This window comes from Vipera ursinii, assembly GCF_947247035.1.
Source record: "Vipera ursinii genome assembly, chromosome: 2".
Taxonomy (NCBI): domain Eukaryota; kingdom Metazoa; phylum Chordata; class Lepidosauria; order Squamata; family Viperidae; genus Vipera; species Vipera ursinii.
Window position 1 is genome coordinate 127,630,926 of NC_139513.1, and position 24,486 is coordinate 127,655,411.

A 24,486-nucleotide genomic window follows, 5' to 3' on the forward strand; every position below is an offset into this window, starting at 1 on the left:
TTTCCAAACAAACATTGGCTCTTGCAAGATGGACCTATCAGTAGGATCAGAAATTAGAACAGGCTTGCTGAGGCTCAGACTGCCTTAGTGTTTTTTTAGGTGCCCAGTGCTGTAGGAAAATGGGACCGTTTGTGGGAACATCTGTAGGAGATGCCATAAAATGGAGCCTAATATTGACTTTCTTCTTTCACTGAAAGGTAGAATAAAGAACTTGCAATAGCAAATGAGGGAGAGGGTCCACCTGCAAATATTTTTCCAGGGAAAGTTGATCAGAGTCACTTTTAAATTTCACTGGTTTTTGATACCATCCACTCCATCCTAATTGGTACATCTTCCTATTTGAACTATTTAAATAATTTCTCCTAAACAGGTCCAGGAGCATGTAATAAATGGGGAATTGTTACTGTACTTTATGTAAGAGTTGGCACAGCACTAACATAGCTGAGGATGCATGTGAGGAGCAGCAGGTTGGCTGAGGAATTCTGGGAGTTGAAGTCCACAAGCCATAAAAGGGCCAAGTTTGAAGACCCCTGGTTTATATAGTGTTACTTGATCTGCTTATGCTCTTCAAGAGTCTCTTTTGTTAGGGCTTGAAGATTAAAAGAGGTTTCACCTGGGCAGTGGTGGTCTTATGGTGTTTTTGTGCTGCCTATACTTCGTTTCTTGGTTAACTAACTTTCCCAGATGAATAATATTACAAGACCCTCTTGCCTTCATATTGATAGTGTGAAATTAAGGTTTGAAACAATCCATGCCTAACTCTTAATGACAAGAGTATGATATACACCTTCCAGTTAAAATTGGAATTGGAGTTGGGTGGTTTATCAATTCAAATAAAGAAATTAAAAAAATAAGTGGGGCAAGTTGTTATACATGGTGGATCTTGGGAATAAGCAGACATAATTATAGTCACAGCCACAGCCTATTTCATGGTATGGAAATGTATCCTGTGACTTGACTTGTGCTTCAAGAAAAGCAGCAGTAGACTAGTGAAGGTTTTATGATATCAGAGTACCTAGTTTGGACCCAATTGGAAACCACCATGACTAGCATTGGGAGGCTGGCTCTTAATAACAATGAAAGAATGGGCCAGTGGCCAGTGAAATACACACAACTAGGAATATTACCTTCCGAATGTTACTTTCTTTCCTCATTGCCCTGCTAAATGTTTAGCATGCATGCCAATGATGACCATAACAGTGGAAGAGCATTCTAAGAACTGATGCTGTGGACCCTACTATTAAAAGAAAGTATAGTGCAAGAGTTGTTTTATACTTAAAATGGTTTGGTGTCCTGCAGGGAAATTTGCCTTCAAAAATGCCACAGCAGTGCCTTCGAGAAGGGTTGCATTTTTAATCTTAATTCCAAAATGTGAAATACTGAACACCTCCCAATACCTGACCAGTTAGCTATACACTGGCATTAAAATCATTTTAACAAGAGTTAACTCTTGACATCCAAAGAAATTGTGGTAAGAAACTAGATCAGTGATGGCAAACCTTTTAGAGACCGGGTGCCCAAACTGCAACCCAAAACCCACTTATGTATCATTGGGTGCTGGGTGGGTGTGGCCCATTGGGTGGGTGTGGCTGCAGTGGTAATGGCAGACTGGGTGGGACTAAAAAGTTCAATCAATCAATTCCAACTTTGTGAGAACTTTTTTTTTCCCACAAGAAGTTGAAATTGATTGATTGAACCTTTTTTTTTTTTGCACATGGCGGCGAAGGCCTAAAGCGAAAAAGTTTTATAAAACCCAGCTGAAGGTCTAGGACTGGGGTGACGGCGCGCTTGCCCACAGAGAGGGCTCCACGTGCCACCTGTGGCACGCGTGCCATAGGTTCGCCATCACCGAACTAGATAAATGAAGTTTTTTTCTACTATGCCATATCAAAGGGAGTGCTAAAAGAGCCTCCACACCAAACCAAATAATAGTAGAGCCCAAGTCTCAGTGCCTAATTTACATAGCTGTAGGAAAGAATAATATTTTTTTATTTCTATAAAATAAAATAAAATAAAAATAAAAGTCCCTACATAACTCCTATCCACTGGCTGTAATCCATGTTTTATTCCTATCCAGTTGAGAAGTAGAGCTAGCCTTGGATGATCAAGTTCAACCAACCTAGTTTTGGTTTTGGTTTTTAAGCCTACTAAATATTTCTGAGAACATGCCTCCATGAATTCTTGAAAATAGCTAGTTTTTTCCCCACTGAACATTCTCACCTCTTGCGACGTTGGCATCAACTGGAGAAAGAAAATAGCTTGTTTCTAACCCCGTCACCCCCGTCCACAGAAGGAATACACTACTAGACCTATATGGCGATTTAGCTATTCCTGGGCCAGTGTGTTGCCCCTCTTGGCAGCTGTTCCAAGATGTTTTCACAGCAGTAAACTGATCCCTGTTTTGCAGCACAAGTGTAGCAATGCAGGTGCCAATTTTTCTTGAATCTCTCCAGTTTCTTTCTGTCCGGCAGTTACGTGAGGCATAGGAGCCTTTGTCAAGAAAGGGGTTGGTTATTTTATATCCAAACCATTACTGAACTGGATTCACTGTCTCTCAAGACGTCTAGGTGAATCGGTATCATCCGTCATTTCATTATTTCCTGCTGTCTTCAAAACACCGATGGAGGAGAACAAGCAAAAGTTATGTTATTTTAAAAATGTTTTATTTTTATAGTTATTGGATCAATGGTATTTGACACACATGCTGGGAGCTGTATGGAACTCAGCACTGATAAAAAATACAGCAATTATGACCCGTATCAATAAAATACACTGTAAATAGCCCACCCCTCTCTATTTCTCTCTGTTTCAAAGAAAATCATTAACCCAAAACATAGCTCTAGTTCTGACCTCATGCAGTCTCTCAGGGGTCGACAGCTGTCTGTTACTATAGACCATATACCTTTTCAAAGGTAACTAGATAAGGAAATGGAGAGAGCAAGCTGGGCTGTAGCTACTTACCATTTCCTGAACCTGCTCTTTTGTCATGGTACTGGTTCTGTCTTCGCCTTTGAAAGTGGAATATGGCAGTGGCAAGCTAGAAGCACACTGTGTAGCTGACAGATTTGCATTTCATCTAATGTGGAAGAATGAGAACACACACATACACACACAAAACCCCTCCAAATGCAGCATTCCACTACACAAAGCCAGCACCATCCTTCTTGTATGTAACATGTGGACCAATGCCATCTAATAGTTGCTGAAAATCCAGTCCAGTGCAGAATATCTACACAGAATATTTTGAGAGGATGTGAGAACCAATGATATTGAGAGGTCCTAAGAATCTGGAAATGCTCAACAGTAACCTGCATTTTCTTGGTAAAATTCTCCTTTTGCTTTGTCTACTACAAGGAGGAGCAGATCTACCCATGGCTGCTATTCTTTTCAATTCTCATTCTCCAAATATCACCCCATGGCAAAATAAGGATTAACAGTGCCCCTGCCATTAAATTTGTTATTTCCCCAAGAGGCTTCTCATTCATAAATAAAAGAATCTCGCAGGATAATTTATTTTTTCCCCCCCAATGAATGTTGGAAAGCAATTGTACAGCTCTGTAGCTAACGTTACTTGATTTTCAACCACTTTTCCAAACTCTTGCTTCATGGTTAATAATGCAATAATGGACAGCATCCTTCAATTTAAAGAGTTTTTTTTAAAGAGCTTTGCCTACTTGGTCTCTAGTCACTTGCACACACCTGTTTAGAGGAGTGCTTTGTAGTAAAAAGTCTATCTTGTGGCAAGTTAAGATATGTCGCAAAAAGGGATGGAGGACTGTCACTTTGGGCTTTGAGATTTAAGTTCATCTACGCCCAATTTACTTATTACTACCTTTCCCTAAAGGCATCTTGTGCTCTAGTTGCTTGTACATCACAGTAGCAGAATACAGAATAAGAGTGGGAAGGAACCTTGGAGGTTTTCCAGTCCAACCCTCTGCTCAAACAGGAGACCCTCTGCCATTCCAGACAAGTGGCTGCCCAGTCTCTTCTTGAAAGCCTTCAGTGATGGAGAACCCACACGTTCAGGAGATAAGCAGTTTCCACTGGTTAGTTGTTCTCAGACCACAGGGTATTTTGTAAACATAGGGTATTAAAGAACAAAATACCACAGGGTATTTTGCACACTTTGAAACAAATCTAAGTCCTGTACTTGTGTGAATCCTGCAACTTGCATACCTATACTGTACTTTGCAAAATTCACTTTCATGTATTATAGAAAGTAAGATTGACATGTGGGCATTGCATTATCTTCCAGGCTCCACCACACATGTATGGACCACTGTCTGACTACAGGTTTTTTTTAGTTAAGAAAGATCAGTATTGTCCAAATGACATCCCGCTGCCGTACGGCGTGGCATTTCTCCCTCTCTTGAGTTCAGCAATGGATGTTATTTAAACTCTAGGTCAGATTTCTCCTCCTGCCTCTCTCAGTCTTTGGAGTTGGTTTTTTTCAGACATTGGAACACTTCAAAAATAGAATCCCAGTCCTCCTTCTTCTCCATTACACTCATGAATTGGAGGTGAGATGTACAGCTTTTTTTTTTTTTGGTGCTCCAGGTATTGTGTGGCATGCTGAGAGCTATTCTCGAAAAGTGAGTGGGACCAGGAACCAAAGGAGGTCCAGGGTTGGGAGGTTGGATCCATTTGCTCTGATGGAGCTTAGAAGGCTCCCAAGCAAGTGGTGGGTGGGGTTGTCTATAGATTACAGAATGTAGCACTTTTTAAATATTTATTTTAAAGGTGTATGGAACCTAGCAAATGCTGTACCATACCAAAGCATTCTGGGTCACTCCAGGAGAGATAATATTGGTCATGAGCATCCTAACCCACTTCCCCCTCCCAAGCTATCTTGGCTGCTTAGGTAATACAGCCTTGTTTGCTATCCATAAATTATTCCAGTTCAGCATTAATTAATGGCACTGCAGAGGGAAAAACCAGAGCTAAGAAATAATAGGGTGAGTATGCCAAAAGGGGAAACAACAACCCTCAGAAGTATGAGGATTAATGACACTTTTGCATTCCTCAGAGTATCAGAGAAGCCTAAGTTATACATGCCCCACAAATGTTTGCTTGATTTGAATATAATACAAACTGATTGTAAAGATGTGTTAATGCCGGCATCAAATGCCCTTCGCCCAGTGCGCTCCCACAGGGAGGGTCTGCTCAGGGTTCCGCCGGTGAGAGATTGCCGGCGGGTGACACCCAGGGATAGGGCCTTCTCGGTGGGAGCGCCTGCCCTCTGGAACCAGCTGCCGGTAGAGCTGAGGACTGCTCCTGACCTCCGATCATTCCGCCGGGGCCTGAAGACCTGGCTCTTTGAGCTCTCGGGCCCAGGCTGAGGAGAAAATTTTAACTGGGGTTTTAATCTACAGGGTGAATTTAATGCTTTTTTAATTGGTTTTAACTTTTGTATGTTTCGATTTTAATTCCCTGTAAACCGCCCTGAGTCCTCAGGGAAAGGGCGGTATACAAATGCAAATATTAAATTAAATTAAATTAATTGGCATGTTCAGAACATGCCCATTATTTCAAGGTAGAAATAGCCATTGGAAATCTTAATGAAGTTGCAACTGCTTCAGGTTGCAACTTCAGTTTTAACAGGTATAGTGGAAGTATATTTAGTCTTATCCTTGCACCTACAAGGTAGTTTTTGATGTCCAGATGCAAGGGTAAGTTGGAATGACAGTATCTGTAAAGCCCTAGGATCCCTCACCTCTGGGGGCAGAGGCATTTTCACTAGCTACATCAATCCAGATGGATATCAGTTACATTCCCCAAACACAGAGTAGAGTTCTGCATTTGGCAATAACATTCTATTGGTTCACCAGGTATGTAAGATGAACTGGTGGGAAGTATGCAGAATTATGAGAATGATGTTCCCAAATGCACAGGGTGCACTAAGACTGCAGGGTTCTGGTGCTAATCAATTGTTGCTACATGCGAAAATATCTCAGGTAAGACCTCTTTTTAGATGCTCAACTCAATGTATGGAAAGCTGCACATTGTAGGCCAGTGTTTCTCAACCTTAGCTACTTTAAAATGTGTGGACTTCAACTCCCCAAAATCCCCAGCCAGCAATATTGGCTGGGGATTTCTGGGAGTTGAAGCCCACACATCTTCAAAGTTGCTAAGGTTGGGGAACACTACCGTGTAAACAAAGCGATATGCCTATAACACTCATTTTTCTCTGACCACTGACAGCCTGAAGGAAGGAGAATTTTAGTTGGGCTTGAATTCAGGTACAGCACTCAACTTGATCCATTCCAAACAGAAGATCAGCTTTTCTTAAAACCAGTTTGAAGTTTCTGATGCATTCAGTAAAATGCCTGAAGGGAGAAAAAGTAAACCGCCCTTTGACTGGAATCCTACTTGATCAGCCTGGGCACATTCTGCAATATTTCACATACACAAGGAAGAACATAGACATAAAGCTATATGGATAGGAAAACAAAAATGCAGCCTCCCCCTTTAGTCTTTTTAAAGTTGGGGGTAAAGTGCTTTATATTTCAAGTTATTGCTAAATGTTTATTCATTTTCAGGGAAAGTGCATTTTAGTGCAATTTTTCATCTATCCATCTACGAAAGGGAATAGCACGGTGCCCAACAGATTAGTGTAGCAGACAGCACATGTCAAAGCCATTAAGAACTTGAAATTCACTTACACTTGTGATGTTTGTAACGTTCAAATAGAAATGGAAGAAACAGGAAAAAAGAGCCGTTGTGGGTGGGTTGTGACAGCATCATAGAGATGCTTAGTTTAAAATGAGCAAGCAAAGATTCCTCCTATGGGTGGATCCAGCCTTTATTCCCCTGCCTATTAAGTCCCCAACTCTTCTTATTCCAGGCTCCAAAAACAGATCTGAGAATGCAAAGAAAGGAAGAAATCAATTATAATAATCTGTCCTTTTTTTTATTTGTGGGAGCTCAGGAAAGAGACTTCCAATGGGGCTAATCCCATTAGGAAAATGCATCTGACTGCATTTTTAACAAGTTGAAGTACTGCCCTATATAAAAGCCGCTCAGGTAAGGATAGGATATCTGCAGTCTTTCAGATGCAGTTTGGGATTTATTACAAGCCTGGTATTCCAAAGCACACATGGATTTTTCTAAACTAATTGGGGATGGAAAAGGAACTCTGGGTATATTGCAGAAAATCACGAATTTCAAATTTCAAAATCAAATTCATTGGTGAATTTTTGTCTAGTTAAGAATTTCAGTGGCTACCTTATTTCTGACCATGGTATTTACCCCCACCCCATAAAAGTGGTAGATAGTGAGCTGTATGTTTGAAGAATTGCCTTGGGGGTCAAATACATTCTTATTCATTAGTCAATCCATTACCAAGAGGCCAAGATGCTATCTGTTTCTCATTCAACCTGCCCTAACTAACCCAGGCTCTAGTCCTTGAATGCTCAAGAGAATTATATACCACCACTTTGGTTTGCAGAAGGATGGAGAATGGATGGGAAATGTAGACCACTACTTTCCATTTCCAGACAATGCCAACGTGCTTGGCACCCAATGAGGGGAAATAAGTCGAGTTCCACTAAACCTATGTCACGGCATACATCCCAGCTGCTCCCAAATTGGTTTGTGACAGTGAAGTATTTTGAAAGTGCATTCAGCCACAGAGGCCAATAAATGACACCTTCTCTAGAAAACGTCTATAGTTCACAAACATTTCTTTCCAAAGCCATTGGACAGAAGAACTTGCTTGGACTGAAAGTTTGGAATGCACACAGTTCAGCTGAGAGAAATAATCCTATCTCTCCTTTGATGTTAGTGGGCAAAATGCAGACAACAAAGCACACAGAGGTTCCTTTCAGTTCTCCCTGGCTTCTGAGTTCAGTAGCTGGGGGTGTGGGTCGTGGTGGCTCCAGTGTCGCCTCCTTCTCAAGTTGGCATCAAAAGCCCTTAAACAAAAAGGGGGAAAACCAAGAAGGAACAGGAATGCTGTCTTTAACTCCGGCTCCATACTAGAGCCTGGCACAATATTTGTTTTTTCAAGCACTCTGGTTCAGGAGCTCCCCCCAAAAAAGCAAGTGCCCTCAACCCACAAGCAGGCTGTTGTGTTCTGATCGTGCTAAGGAACTATATGGTACTCCAAGGAAGGACAAGTGTTATTCATTTGGGTTCGCCAACCAGTAGCAGGAGAAATGAGACAGTAGCATCTGTGTTGCCCACGGCGGGCTTCAGAAGAAGTGGAGCGAAAGGCCTATAGGTTCCCACCACCCAAGGAGGCTGTGAACAGATCCTGATAACCTTTCACACATCCAATACCACTTTGAACAAAGACAACAAATCTCACAGGAGGATCTTAGCAAAAAATGTCAGACATAGAAAGTATTCAGACTATTGGGGAAGAAAGCATAACTGGCTGAAAGCATGCAGCATCTTAAAGATGTCTTGCTCCAGTAAGTTTACACTTAGAACCGCGCCTTATTAAACACTTCGCCAGTGCTTGGAAGTGATGTGGGTAGCAGTGGCAGGAGAAACGAAGCAAAAAAGAATTGGGCTGTCACTATCACCTAGACCAGGGGTAGGCAACCTCGGCTCTTTTATGACTCATGGACTTCAACTCCCAGAATTCCCGAGTCAGCTATAGCTGACTCGGGAATTCTGGGAGTTGAAGTCCATGAGTCATAAAAGAGCCGAGGTTGCCTACCCCTGACCTAGACGCTGCCTAATAGAGGGATGATGAATCATTGCCTCACGGCTATGTTTACGTATACTATGAAAATGAAAGCTGGGCTCATGAACCAGACTCAGGTATCAGTACCAGTGTCAAGCTTGCCACTTGTAGTCAAAACATACTCCAAACTGGAAGCACAACGAAGCACAACGCATGGACATTCTGCAGCTCTGTATTGTCTCTTCCTTCCTGTTTCCTCTGACTCCGTGAGGAAATAGCCCAGTAGCTACCAGTTGCCTTTTGGTCTTTTCTGTTTACCTGCCCACCCCCCACCCCCAATTTCCAAAGCCAGTGACTGGTCTATAGTCCCCAAAAGCCACAACTCCTAAGTGCAACAGGCCTCTGACTCGTTTCCATTTTACCCCCCAGTCTAAATTGCATGATTATCCTAAATCTTGAACTAGTCAAAATCTAACAAACAAGTTAATCCCAAAACTATTATTTTCCTCCTCCTCCCCCAGTTGTCCCACCACCCTCCCCAAGATGCCTTGATAAAAGTTAACTCTTTACATCTCTTTGGCAACAATAACTTAAATCTGCCACTCTGTTAGGGCAGGTGATATATTAATGGGTAAACTTTGTACAAAAATAGTCTCAGTGGCAGTTTGATCTGCTTTTGCTATGCATCTGCTGGGCGTTTCTGCAGCTGAAGGGTGACGAAGGAAGTTTGGGAAAAAAAACCCACCCTTAAGACTTGGTGTTCCCCTCAGATTCTCAGCAGGTCATATCATGGCTCCCTAGGAAGCCACCCCACCCCACCCCAAATAATGCTGTAGTAGAGGAAGGATGAAGAAGTCAGAAAATGGGAAGAGAGCATTGATAGGTCTCAGCACCACAGTTTCTTCCAGCCAACGAAACATTTAAATAAGCTTGCTTTTTATTTCCTATACGCCCACCCCACCTCCTGGGATTCAGGCTGCTCTCTCAAGGCTAAATGGGAAGTGCTGAAGGCTATCCAGATGTTCATGTTGATCCTGCTCCTAACGGAAGGCAAGGTCTTCAGTAGAGCTGAGTACCTGGGACAAGACCGTGATTCCGAAAAGGAGGTGGGTGGGGACAATTTTGAGCTCCGCAACCATGATGCAACAGAGCGACCCAGGGTCAATGAAAAACATAAGCAAAAGGGGGAAATGGTTGCTGAGACCAGGAGTCTTCCCTGCTCAAAACATTAAATGTGACCTTCACTTCAGCTGGCTCCCCTACCTGTTTCAGGTGTTTGGCCTACACTTGCCTCTGGCTCTTCCAGTAATTGATTCTGTCCGCTGGACCATCAACTCCACCTGATATTTGGACACAGCACACTGAAGAAAGGACAAGGAGAGCTTGCCCCCTGTGGCAAGACAGAAGTACCAGTGCTTGAGGACCCACCTGAAGCCTGTCAGAATGGCACAAGGCGCATGGGCTACGTGCTCTCTCAATATCCCCTCTGGGGTGTGGAAAGAAGACACGATAAGCTCACAGAACAGGCAGGGAGAAGAGGTCTCAGGGCAGTGCCCCAACTGGGGGGGAAGTCAGTGTGGGTCAGAACATCAAGAGGCATGAGCTAGGACTATTACAATGGCTTATGTGGCAATGTTAGCAAGGTCACAGATCTACCCTTTAAATGCTATAGGTTCTATATGTTTATATATATCTATTTGTACACAAATACTTTCTTGGGGGTGTGCGCACGCGCAAACACACACTCATGTTTGCACAACCGTCGCAAACCACCTCGTGGTAGAGTGGCTCCAGCCCAGCAGCAGTCAAAATCTGTCCAATAAAATCTGAATGAGGCCCTGAATGAGTTCTGCTCCAGCCAGCTCCTGGGCCTTATCCGTGCTCATGTCCCCTGGTGCGGAAACTCTGCCATGGGGGCAAAATAGGAAGTCCAAAAGGGAGAGATAGCCAAGTTCACTCTCTGTTGCCATTTTCACTCTTGCCTAGAAAAGGGAAGAAGCTGTTAGAAATTGCAACCACATAACTAGAGGCCTCAGTGGCCCTTTTCCTTGTATTGTTCTTAGCTTTTCTAACACACCTGGTCTTTTCCAGATGCCTCAGGACTGTAAGCCACAGACTGAATTCAGTTCATGACATATGGACAGAAGCTTTATAGTGTGTGTGTGTGTAAAAGGGATTCACAACTTCCTTCCTAGTCAGATACGTTTTAAGAACTGGGGTAAAGTAAAAGGCGAAAGATTTATACGATCTGAAGAGAAACCATATATGGTGGACTTGTAAAAAGGTTAAAGCTTTTTGGATTAAAATTTGGTGGAACATGCAAAAAATATTTAAGAAAAGGATAAAGTTTTCTCCGCAACTGTTTTTACTGGGTATTATCACAGATACCACCATTGTGGACACTAAGTTGATGCTGAATTTAATTACGGCAGCGAGGCTTTTAGTAGCGCAATATTGGAAGAAGGAAGAACTGCCGACTATAGAAGAGTGGACTTTAAAAGTTTCTAACTTGGTGGAAATGGCAAAGATCTCAGCATATTTGAAAGACCAATCGCAACAGAGATACATTGTGGAGTGGAAGAGATGGATTGATTACATCCAGAATAAATATGGGACTAAAAAGTTTCACTTAGCATTTGAATAAGTAGCGGATATATATGATGTATAACTAGCTTGTAGTTATTTTACCAAGAGTTAAAATGCGATAGAATTTAATATTTTATTGTTGTTTGCATATTTTAGATTATGTTTGTTTGTATTTTTATACCCTGTATTTTGCTCTGGGAAGTCGGGGAGGGGGGAGGGGAGGGTTGGGGGGGTTGGGGAGAGGGGAGGGGGAGGGGGGTTGTATTCAAAAATGTATTGTAAAACTTTTCAATAAAAAAAAAAGAACTGGGGTAAAGTTTCCCAGTTTCCACAGGCAAGTCAACTACCTTCCAAGGATTTGTGCCAGTCTGGCTTCTATCTGAATATATATTTTTAATTAGATTTTTATCCTGCCTTTATTATTTTACTGGTAACTCAAGGCAGTTAACATACAGTACCAAATACTCTTTCCTCCTCCTGTTTCCCCACAACAACCGCCCTGCGAGGTGGGTTGAGCTGACAAAGAAGGACTGGCCCAAAGTTACTCAGCTGGCTTTCATGCTTGAGGTAGGACTAGAACTCAGTTTCCCAATTGCTAAGCCAGCACTTCAATCACACCGCCAAACTGGTGGAAAAAGAAATATTGGAAGTATGGAAGAAGAATCCTAAGCCTCCTACTATCATAAGAATGAATGGCTCTGGGTTACAAAAAGGTAGGTCTCCATACTCCTGCTTAAAAAAAAATCATAAATCAAGTTCTCTTGAGTCAAGCTTGACTCCAGTTTGACTCCTGGTGACCGTATGGTTATATTTACATTGTTTTCTCAGCAATGCTATGGAAGAGGTTTGTCAATGCCATCTTCTACACTGCTGTTCCTTTCCTTTAATCTAATGCCACAAATATTGCAATCAGGCTCTTAAAATTCTGGGAAAACTGAAATAATTTCATATTAACGTGGCCTCAGTAAAACAAATCCTCAGACTGAGTTTAAAATGTGACTCAGCCAAGAATTAGAAGAGGCCCCTGCTTGGGGCAGGATTCAGTGCACGGGATAAAAGTAACCAGTTCAGAACAGTTCTTCATGTCCTATCGAGAGTTTCAATCTTACTTTTAATTTCCTGGCCTTAATCACGAGACCTCTACATCAGATCATATGGACTCCACAGTGCTCGCCCCAAGACCAGGAAACTTCGGGGTATTTGGGGGCTTACCATTCTTTATTAAGGCCACTCTCTTCCGCAGTTTTTGTAACGTCAACATGGACCTTACCTCCTACCGGCTCCACATCTGAGTCAGTGACATGTGTGATGGAGAACCGTGATACTGCAGCAGGTGAAACCGTGAAGCGTGAAAACTGGATGGGCAGCACTTGCTTCTGAGCAGATACTAGTGCGGGTGACAGTCTGGGGAGACTCTCCTCAGCTGCTTCTGAAGTCATTGATGACAGGACAGGTGATTTCACAGGAATGAGGGAAAGGTCAACATCCCATCCAAGGCCACCACCTGAAATGGAAAGGATAGATGTAGGAAAGAGGAAGAGACTGATGTGAAGGCTACTCCCTTCACCCACTCTACACAACAAAGCTTCCCAAAGTCCAACAGGATTTCCTGTATCAGGCGTCAGTCTGGCACCTTCCAGATATGCTGGATTTTGGCCAGGCTCCCTAGAAGTTTAAGCACATTTGGAGGGCTTGGGGAAAAAAAATTGCTGTGCAAAATATAGGTAATCCTTCACTTACAATCATTCGTTTAGTGACTGTTTGAAACTACAACAGCATTGAAAAAAGTGACTTATGACCATTTTTCACACGACTTTTGCAGCATTCCCATGGTCATGTGTTCAAAATTCAAATGCTTGGCAACTGACATGTATTTATGACGGTTGCAGTGTCCCAGGATCATGTGGTCACTTTTGTGATGATCTGACAAGCAAAGTCAATGGGGAAGCCAGATTCACTAACAACCGTGTTACTAACTTAACAACTGCAGTGATTCACTTAAGAACAGCAGGAAGAAAGATCATAAAATGGGGCAAAACTCACTCAACAACTGTCTAGCTTAGGATTGGAAATTTTGGGCTCCATTGTGGTTGTAAATTGAGGATTGCCTGTACATTACTACAACGTCATTCTCTATGATCTTATGATGGCCATCATAAACTCTTAAGCAAGCTGCTTTTAGCAACCAAACTTACAAGCTGGAAATTCCTACTCATAAACTAGTTTGTAATAAGGGAAAACTAAAAATATCTACTTGTTCCCAAGTCAAATATGGAATCTGAAATACGGCAGACATTGAAAGAGACCAGGTATACCACTGACCAGCACTATTCTGGCCTGCAAAATTCTATGAGTCCAGATTCCTTCTGATTTTTTCTGTCCATGACAGATGGAATTTATGGAAATGGGATAAATTATCTGAATCTGCAGGATTCTTCTGAGAAAATGCACATATGGAAGCAGCAGCAACAAACTCCAAGTACAGAGTCCTTGACTTAGAACTGTAATGGAGTCTGCCTATCGTAATAGTAAGTTGTGATGGTTGCAAAATGGGACTGACCTCATTTTATGACTTTTTTTTTTGCAGCACATAAGTGGCCTCCATGGTTGTTAAGCAAACACTGCTGTGGTTAAGGAAACCAATGCTTTGCTATGGTACGATTTTGCCCAAAACCAGAAGTGAAAAGCTTTGGCAAAATTGTTGTAAAATGCAATCACATGATCGTGGGTGCTGCAAACGGCCGTAAATGTGGCCATGTTGCTCTGCGCCCAAAGTTTAGTCATGTGACTGCAGGGGAATCCATGTTGTAAGGTAGGTCCGTTATAATTTGCGTTGTAAGTCAAGGACTACCTTTATTCAGTTTTATTTTGAAACACATCGGTTTAGTCAAAATAGGTACATGCATTCTGCCAATCCAAACAGGTCATATTCTGTTCTAATCGTAACTATTTATGGAAGATATAGTAATCAATCTTGCTACGAAAAAAAGGCAAAATGAGCTGAGTTCAAGATACTGTAAAAGTAGCGATGAGGGTCTAATGTGATCTCATAGGCCTCAATTCCTCATTTGATCCGTACTTTTATTCTCTTCGGAAGAGCTCCCTTCTGAGCTGCTGTTGGGTGAATATATCCCATCTGCTGGGGAACCTTTGCTCTCCACCTGCCCAGGTGGCGTTGGCGAAGCTTCTGTCACTCCTGGGAAAGGCTGTTCTGCAAGTTCCTTTGTGGGGCTTTCCTGCACATAAAACACGCAATGGATACAATTAGTTCATATCCTGAGGGAGAGAAAACTGTACTCTGCTATTATCAGGGCTTTTTTTCTCATAGAACACTCAGAACGGTGTTTCGGAAACCTTTTTTGGGATGGAACCTTGTAGGGTAGGCAAGGCGGGTTGTATGACATGTGTGAGTTCCGGCACCTTTTTCTTTTACAAAAAAAGCACTGGGTATTATTCAGGACACCCTATGAAAAATCAAGTTACTTATTTAGTACCTTCAACATCCAAGAAGCTATAACCGTAACAACCTCCTCCCTCTTTCACGGCTCATTTCTATGTTAATTAAAAATGTGAGGTCTAACTTTAAGGTTTAGCTGGAACGTGCAGCTCGTTTTAGTGTTGGTCTGGACTGCGTAAGACTATTTAATCCAGGTTGCAACATTCCAGACAGCCACTGACAGCCAAGTGTTTAGAGTTGTATGTATCTCTACTCTATGCTGCTATACATTACTCAGATTAACTGGGCTTCATCTGAGTACTATATAGCAGCATATTACAAAGATACAGAAAACTCTACCACAGCTCAGTTCTGCTAGACCTATTTATAGTCAGGCACTTGCTGCCCTCCCAATCTTTGCTCATCTAGGAAGGGCTTAATCATGTTTGTATGGGTGATGAGATTTGTATTCCAATTCATCAGGAGGGTGGGAGGTTAGAAGAGACTGGCTGGTATTGTTATGGCTAAGATTACAGAATATTATAATGAGAAGCCAGTAAACAATTGGTTGAAGTACGCAGAATAATCAGATCTGTACTGCAAACGTCTGGTTTACCACAAAGAAATGGAGAAAAATCTGGATTTTGCAGTTCAGGTGTGGTAGATGTAAAACATAAAGAACCTGGTGTCTTCTAGGTGCTTTGGATACCCATCAGCCTCCCCAGATTTGCAATGGCAAAACAGTATGATTTAAAACCTCTAGGAGGAATCAGGTTGCATATTTTGGCCTCCTGGTATGAGGATGCTTAGCACAGGATGCACTCTGTTCCGAGTCCTTTTCTAAGTTACTTTATGTTGTCTCTTCAACCCCTCCCCAACAAGTTACCTGGTCAAAGAGGTAGACAGTAACATCTTCGGTGAAGGAAACAGCTTTCTTCTTGCGCTCAAGGTCATCACAAAAGGTCTCCACCACTAGGCTGGGCATCTTAAGCAGACTGCGCAGGTTACGGGCACTGTGGCTCTCAGCCACTACAATGGGCACAGCAGGTGAATCCTCCTCACTTTCCTCACTCTGGTCCTGAATGTTGTAGCACCGCAGCTCCTCATCGGACTCATCACTGTCCTCGGTATCTTCTTCTTCCTCTTCAAGATCAGTGGGTCTACATGAGAGCTGGGATGGTACCCCTGACAGTTCCAGTGATAGCCCAATATTGCTCTGAGATTCCTTGGGATGGCCAAGTGCCCGTCTTTCCTCAGGTTGTTCAGTGTTCTTTGTCGCATTCTCCTGTCCTGAATCCTTTACCTCATTTTCTTCACCACCTACAGTGGGTTCCTCTGGACTGGTGACCACAAGAGACAAGACGAAAGATCTGGTGGTGGGAGCTGGTGTCTGGGATTGCACAACGATCCCATTTTTCTTATCCTGAATGAAGTTTGAATCGAACTCATCAACAGTTGCTTCATTCAACAGTTCCTGTGAGAAGTTAACATCTCTGTCCTTCCCCATGTCCTGGTCCTCTGTTCCTGGAGAGATGCAACCCCCACAGTCTTCCTGTGGACAAATGTGCTCAAGACCAGCTGGCAGAGGCTCGTCTGTCCTGCCAATTTGTTCAGAGTTTTCCTTTAGTTCTTCAGTGTGTGACTGGGAGACCTCCAGTTCATGTTCCTCAGAAGCATCACTGTCCTCTTCCCCATCTTCCCGAGTTCCACCTTCAGTATCATAGTCAGAGAAATAGGCGGAGTCACGGTAAGGATTCTTCTCATTCAAGGCCTGCAGCTCAGCAGTAAAAGAATCAGAAAGACTCTGCTCTTTGACTTGATCATCCTTATCATCTTCAGATGTTCCCAGCTTATCAGATCCTTCGGATTCCCGTGACTCGTGAGGTTCCCTGAGGACAAATTCAGGTGACTCATAGTTCTCTGTATCATAGCCACTATCCAGAGCCTTAGGCTGGTTTGAGGATATGTAAGCTATGGGGCTGAATGTATCACAGGAGCTGGTGGTAGAGGGGATGTCCAATGAATCTAGTGAATCTGGAGTTCCTACTTGTTTCTGTAAGGTTTTGAGAGTGGGGATTATATCTTGTTGCTCAAGACAGTCAACTGGGAAGTCAGTAAAAACACCAGATGTAAGATCAGTTGAGTCCTCATCACTGGCCTCATCCAAGTCAGGGAAACTGGTACTGGAAACAGTCTTGTCTGGAGTTCTATCTTGTTCACTACTGGTATTCTTGCCACTTTCTATATTGATCTCCTGTGGCAATTTAGGTGAGCATCCAATGGAGGTCTCTTCCATAGGGTCTTCTTCTATGTTTGACACCTCAGCTATTGATTCATCCAGCAGAATTGGATCTATGGCCTCCATACTGCTGGCAGCTTCTTCCAGTGATGATGTTGATGACAGCCCCATCAAAACTGCTTCCCCTGATGGTGGAGTGGTGGCTTGTGGGCTCTCCACTTTGCTGTCTATCAACGGATCGGTAGAGCTTTCTACACCAGACAATGTAGCAGCACTTTCAACTGATACATTTTCCTCTGCAGGCAAATCACTGTCTGGACATGGGGAGCCTATGTGAGATGATGACAAGTGTTCCCCACCTAGCAGAGCTGCTCGCAGATCTTTGATCCCTAACGCTGGCTCATCCCGTGGTACTGTGCACAGTGGCTGTGCCATTAGCCCCTGGAAGGTGATCATATGCCGGTAACACCAGCTATCTTTGTCAAGTGGTTCACATGATGGCAGTAGGTGATCCCTATCATTTTTGGCTGAGGTGTTGGATGTCCAATGCTTGCCTGAAGATGGGCATTCAGAATTTTCATTTCTTTCACTTTTAGGACTATCACACAAGTGCTCCTCCTCTGCTACTTCCAGAATGACTGAGTCCGATATGGCCTCCTTACAAGCGTAATTCACTGACGGTGACACACCCAGTGGATCGGCAAAAATGGTTTTCTGCAAAGCTAGACCAGGCCACTCAGAAGCATTGGGATCCTTGAGCAGGTAGTCCTCAGCACTATCCTTCGGGGAATCCTCATAGAACGGGGCCTCTTTATTGTCTTGTTCTCCATAGGAGTAATAATAAGAGGGTTCCCAGTGGCTTTCAGTGTGTGCCGATTGACCCAGGAGGGGTTCCATGGTGAGTGAGATGGTGGGACTATTGTTGGATTCATAGTGGTCCTCCTTGGTTTGCCAGTGTGATGAATGGCTAAACTCGGGGCTGTAGGAACACACGGTATAATCAAGGTCATTCCCACTGCCTTCAGACGCCACCTCTTCAATGCGAATATAGTACTCACTGTTCAGAGAGGGGCTATGGGCGCTCAGCACAGGGACCACCCCTGGTGTGTGTAGACCAGGGCACCCCTGCATTTTACAATCATAGCAAGAGGGGGACACCCCCAGGCTGAGGTGCCCACCCCCACCTCCACTGCTGCTGCTAGCTGAGTAGTAGAGATCATGATAGCGTGCAGCTCCACCAGGGCTCATAGCTGAGGCTGGGAGATGTTCGGCTTTCCCTTGGTCCCACTTGTATTCAAAGTTGAGGCCATGGCTTGTCTCCATCACAGTGAGGACATCGTCACCATCGTTGGAGAAATGCTCCAGAAGAGGGAAGGAGGAAAGCTCCAAACCCATGTGGTTGGAGCCAGAACCTGAACCTCCGGTGCCTCCGGGTTTCATGGAGTTCCAGCGCTTCTCAAACTCCTCCTCTGCTTCGGAAGCCCCCTTGGCACAGAGGTAGGAGAGCAAAAGATGCACCTCCTCTGCGGTGGGGCGCTGCTCTGGCTGAAGCCAGCAAAACTGCATCACCTCATACCTGTGAATAGCAAGGAGAGAGCAGCCATGAGCCAAATGAGGTCCCTTGCTGTCAGGAAAGTGGCTATTCTGCACCCCTCAAAGAGCTTACCCTTCCCCCATTAGTGCATAATTCATTCTAAAATATAGCTGTTTGTATGGGAGTTGGTCCTCTCTTCTCAACATTATTATTCCGTCCTCGAAAATACACTTGAAGACAGGCACAGGCAATAATGACAGCTTCATGCAAAAATTTTTTTAAAAAAAGGCCTGGGTAAGAAAAAAAAAGTCAGAGAAAATAGCATCAAAAGAAAACAAGGTTTTTTTCTGATCGGATTTGATTCTTAGCTCCAGTCAACATCCTGGTCCCATCAACACTGAGGCAAAGGTAGTGCTCGATTTACAACTGTAACCAAGCCCAGAATTACGATAGCCATTAAGGGGATCACCACACGCTTGCCAACAATTTTACAACTCCTGTTGCCATGATCCTAACGGTAAGAACAATTATCCAGCAGAACGGCTTGCCTTCGGAAGAAGTGGGTGCTCCATCACTGCAGGCTTTCAAGAAGAGACTGGAATGGTAGAGCGTGCCCTGCTTGAGCAGGGGGGTCGGACTAGAAGGCCTTCAAGGTCCCTTCCAATTCCGTTATTCTAATTGTTAAGCAAACACTGCAGTCATTAAGCAAGCACCATGGTTGTAAACTGAGTCCGTTTTCCCCAGTGGGCATTTTTTTTTTGCCAGACCCTGGAAGAAAACATTGGAAACCAGTCCCAAACACACACACAGAGAGAAAATCACAGTCCCATGACCACGGGATGCTGCAAGCAGACATAAATGCGAACTGGTTGCTGAGCACCCAAAATGTAATCAGGTGATGGCAGGTGTTGGAACTTCAAAAGTGGATGGTATGTAGTTCTGAGTCAGTCCGTTGTAACTTCAGTCATTAAGTGACCAGTTGCTGAGCAAGGGCTACCTTTGTCTGTCCATCCACCTTTCATTCTTTCATCTGTATAAGATTTAACACATTAACCTTAAAACATGATACTTACTTATTCAAACATGAATGCCTACATCAGGGGTGTCAAACTCAATTTCATTGAGGGCCGCATCAGCATTGTGGTTGCCCTCAGGGGGCTGGGGGGGGTGGTATGGCCAGGGTGGGCGTGGCCTACTGGGTGGGCGTGGCTAGAGTGCGTATGGCCTACTGGGTGGGCGTGGCCAGCTCTACGTCGTCCGCATCAAGGGTGGCAATGGGGGCCTGGGCAGGAGTGGGACAGATCTGAGGGTCTCTGGCAGAAGGAGGGTCTCTGGGCCAGGGCCAAGGCAGTGGGGGCCGTTCCCTCACTGTTTCCAGGATGGCGTCGCGGGCCACATGAAACCACTTCGTGGGCCGAATCCGGCCCCCAGGCCTTGTGTTTGACATGTCTGGCCTACATGTTTCAAGTAGGTTGAACACGTACACAAGAAGTTTTCCTTTCCTACACCATGTTTGTCCCTATATTCCAATCACTCTTTTCTCTTCCTTGTCCTCCTTAAAAAAAAACCTTATCCCACCTAGTCACTCACCAGCGATCAGATAGCGAGAGTGGAAGTTGTGGCTTGGGAAGTTTAAGCTGCTGCTCTCTGATAGCGTAAGTGAGGACTTGCCGATCAGAATAATGGCAGTAGGGCTGGCCGCCCAGTTCGAACAGCTCCCAGATAGTCACACCCAAAGACCTGCCAAGAGAGGAAAAATGAAAATGCCTAGAGCAGTAGAAAACACGATAGCCAGAATGCGAGACTGATACACAAGATCCCATTCTTTGATGCCAGAGCAGTCTCTCTTAGTTACTGAAATATTCAGGTGCTTCCAGATGAGACAGTACACCGTGTTTTTTTTTCCCTCAATGGACAGGAGTAGTAGGAGCAAATGGAAAGGGTGCATGTCACAGAAGAAAAACAGCTGTATTTTCCAGAAAATCCTGTGACAGAGGCAAGACAATTGCTTAAAAAAGTCTCACCTAGAAGCACCCTTTGTAATTCACCATCGGGAGAAAAAAAAATGTAGACGTGGAAAACAGAAATGAAACCAATTTATAGGAAAAATTCGAGGAAAACTGCGAAGCAGGGTCACTCCAGTGATACATATGAACACACCGCCCGCTCAGCAGTCCTATCAATAACGTCTAACTACAATAACCCAGAGCCTAAGTCTTGTAAAAACTGTTGGGTTAATTCCGTACTTCAAAGACTGTCATTTAAAACACTTTCCTACTTTCTTAATGAGCAAGAAGATACATTGGGGAGGAGAGGGGAAATTCCCTTTTATATAACTCAGCCCTAAACTATAAAAACAAGCACCAGAATTTGGAGTTTAGCCCAGAAATAAACAATCAGTAAAGTTTAAACACAATTAATATTAGATGCTTCAACAAGATTACTTTTACTACAGCAGTTGCATCTTCAACATATCCATTTATTATTATTGATTTAATTTGTATCCCACTTTTGCTATTTTTACAAACAACTCATCAGGATGGCAAACCTATCCAATACACCTTATCCCTCCTATTTTCCCCAACAACAACCTTGTGAGGTGGATTGGGCTAGGCCAAAGTCACCCAGCTGGCTTTCATGGCTAAGGCAGGACTAGAACTCATGGTCTCCTACTTTCTAGCTTGGTGACTTAACCACTAGACTAACCTGGCTCTAACCCTGTTTGTCTAAAACATTCGGCGCCAGGACTGTCTTCCCATGTCAAGTGGATTTCATACATCAACCCAAATTTTTCTCACCAGATGTTGCTAGTCTTAGTCTGGTCAACGATCAGCAGGTTGCCGTGGACTTCATCAATCAATTCGGGGGCTACCCAGCGTAATGGAACCCATAGTTGGTCAGCGGTCACAAAGTAGTCATCCTGCCAGGCATGCAGGGCCAAAGGGAGAGCACATCCATCAAACCAGCAACAATGCCACCTGCCCCCTCGTTCCTGGTCCAAAGTTGAAGCTTCCAAGCTCTTTTGCCCGTGAAAAATATGGTTGGCACTACTGAATATCTCTTCCAATTGCTCCTAGCCTTTTCACTTCTCCAACTCAGTCATCTGGCCCTGGTTTATTAATTTTTTATTTTATTTAAAATACTTCTAAGCCTGCTTTGTAGAATACAGATCTTCCCAAAGCATCTTATGGAATAAAACAATATCTATACAATTTAATTTTAAAAATGTATGATAGTATAGCAAATATTGTGTCCCAAAAAATCTCCCCTAAAACTACTTAAGGGAAGATCATAGAAAACAGGTAAGTCTTTCAAACGTTAGTGATGGGGCCTCCTGAACTTCATTTGTCAGGATCATTCAAGAAATATGCGTCTATATATACAAAAAGGGTCTTTTCTCTTGCAGCTGCCAATATGATTGCTGCTAAAAATCGGGCCAATAAGAAAAGCCTTCTTTGCAGTCTTAAAGTATGAGCAAGTGGGTGCAGGTGCTTTATTAATTTAGTAGGCTGCAAAGATGTTAACGTTTTTTTAATATTATAAAGAACACATTAAATGCAGCTCGGTAATGCATTGACAGATTCACCTCATTTTCAACAATACTGGCCCAGCCATGTTCTGCATCCACTTAAATTTTTGAGCCACCTTTAAAGCAGCCACATATATTTATATATGAATGAAAAAAAATGTATTCACAATGTATATGCACAAGATCCTGTGCATGAATGTGTATTAGCTTCTGATGTAACTTGGTGTAATTTGTCTCTTACCCATTTTCCCTCCTTCCCCATATCCTCTCTCAACCATCCCTGGAAAGACAGCTGCTTTTATTGTCAACCTTTCAAGTCCTCTCCAAATCCTGCCAATAGCAAGTGCTCTCACTCCATGTCCCCCACCCCACCCCAGCTCCCTACCCCCAAACACACTTACTTTGTATTTGCAGTGAGAAAGGCCATAGTCACCAATTTTGACGGTAAGGTCAGCTGTGAGTAAGCAGTTCCGCAAGGCCAAATCACTAGACGAAAGAAATATCCAATAGAGTTTATCCATGAAGTGATGAAGCAGATTAGATTAGCAGCAGAACCCCTAAACTAGGGAGTGGCAGCTGAAGTGCAGGGCAGAATTGCTAATCTGTCTGTATTACTTAGCTTATCAAAGGCAATAAGGAATATCTCCAATTAGGCCTGGAAATATGTCAAGAAATGAATCCTCCGAAAGAAATAGAGTTAGAAAGCCAAGCCACTATGCAACAATACACCAGTTGAGATAAATTCTGCTTTCTCTCAGCTTCTCTCCCTTTGATTTTTCCAGCAAGATCCTCCTACCATCAAACCATGCATTTAAATGATTGACAGATGAATGCAACTGATCACCTGCGGACAGGGATTCAACTGGTTCGCACCAATTTGGCAGAACCGGTAGCTAAATCCAGAAGTCCGTTCTAGGCCTCAGAGGCCCAGGCTCGCATCCGATAAGAGAACCAGTTGTTCAGGTATTTCAATCCCACCACTGCCTGTAGAGTTTTCAAGGCCATCCCTATACAATACATGGTCTTCTTGTTGTTGTTAGTTGCGAAGTCGTGTCCGACCCATTGCAACCCCATGGACAACGTTCCTCCAGCCCTTCCTGTCCTCTAGCATCTTCTGGAGTCCATCTAAGCTCACGCTTACTGCTTCAGTGACTCCATCCAGTTACCTCATTCTCTGTCGTTCCCTTCTTCTCTTGCCCTCAATCTTTCCCAGCATTAGGCTCTTCTCCAGTGTTATCGATAATAACGAGAGGAACCCACCTCCCACTCTTCTGATGAGTCTGTACTCTGCAAGATTTAACAAACTACGCCACGTAAAATCTCGTTTCTGATTTAAATTGTTTTAAAACAAAACTGCTGCATGTTTATCCACAATCCCTGAATTTACAGGTAGTCCTCAGCTTACAACCACAATAGAGCCCAAAACTTATGCTGCTAAGTGAGACATTTGCTAAGTGAGCTTTGCCCCATCTTATGACCTTTTTGCCACAGTTGCTAAGTGAATCACTGCAGCTGTTAAGTTAGTAACACGGTTGTTAAGTGAATCTGGCTTCCCCCATTGATTTTGCTTATCTGAAGGTCGCAAAGGGGATCACATGACCCCAAGACACGGCAACCGTCATAAATATGAGTCAGTTGCCAAGCGCCTGAATTCTGATCACATGACTATGGAGATGCTACAATGGTCCTAAGTGTGAAAAACGGTCATAAGTCACTTTTTTCAGTGCCGTTGTAATTTCGAATGGTCACTAAATGAACTGTCGTAAGTCAAGGACTACCTGTACTGTTCTTTAAGATGGGTTGAGGATTCTCAGAGCAGAGATGCTCCCCTAAGAAAGCACATGGACACTAAAAAACGTTTGCTGAATCACCCCCCCCCCCAAAAAAACAGCTGCCCACCTTAATTCTGTTTGGATCCTTATTCTGTACTCTATCTTAGCTCCCTCCCTCAAGAGAAAATTTATTTATTTATTTATTTAATAATATTTATATACCGCCCTTCTCCCGAAGGACTCAGGGCGGTGAACAGGGCAAGAATAAAAAATACAAAGTTACAAAAGTTAAAAAAGAATTAAATATATGCCCACTAAAAACATTAAATACAAATATTAAAATAACAATAAAAACCCCACCAATCCCCCATCAGGCCAGGCCTGATGTCTCCTTGAAAAATGTCTCCTTGAAAAATGTAGTAAATGGCCATGCCACAGAGGGGGTTTTTTGAGGGCGGAAAGGCAATTTTAGCCTTTCCTTCCCACTGCTGGCACATCGTTTTCTATCAGTGATCATGATGGTAGTTACAGCTATTCTTCCAATTGCACGAAAGCCTGATGTGGCCCATGTGGTATCGATCACATTTACATCAACATCTATTTTCCCCATCTTTTGTGATCTCAGAAGAATTGCTGAGCCCAACCATCACCACAGCTGCCTTTGTTATTCTTGGAGAGAAGTCCAGTAGAGCGCAAACGGGCCTGTTTCTCTTCGTCTGCAAGGCTATGTGACAATTTAAACATTACTCCATCAAATT

General features: G+C 43.4%; 1 protein-coding gene across 1 annotated transcript in view; it reads right to left on the minus strand.

The window, feature by feature from the left end:
• Positions 1-9,440: 9,440 nt before the first annotated feature.
• Positions 9,441-24,486, minus strand: part of AATK (apoptosis associated tyrosine kinase) — a 77,041-nt gene continuing 61,995 nt past the window's right edge. The window contains exons 8-14 of the mRNA XM_083354445.1: positions 22,358-22,442; positions 21,226-21,347; positions 20,018-20,167; positions 15,541-18,469; positions 14,298-14,454; positions 12,489-12,722; positions 9,441-10,614 (exon numbers count right to left, since the gene is read on the minus strand). Coding sequence (XP_083210571.1) covers positions 10,586-10,614; positions 12,489-12,722; positions 14,298-14,454; positions 15,541-18,469; positions 20,018-20,167; positions 21,226-21,347; positions 22,358-22,442 — 3,706 coding nt within the window. The 3' untranslated portion in view covers positions 9,441-10,585. The remainder of the gene's footprint in view (positions 10,615-12,488; positions 12,723-14,297; positions 14,455-15,540; positions 18,470-20,017; positions 20,168-21,225; positions 21,348-22,357; positions 22,443-24,486) is intronic.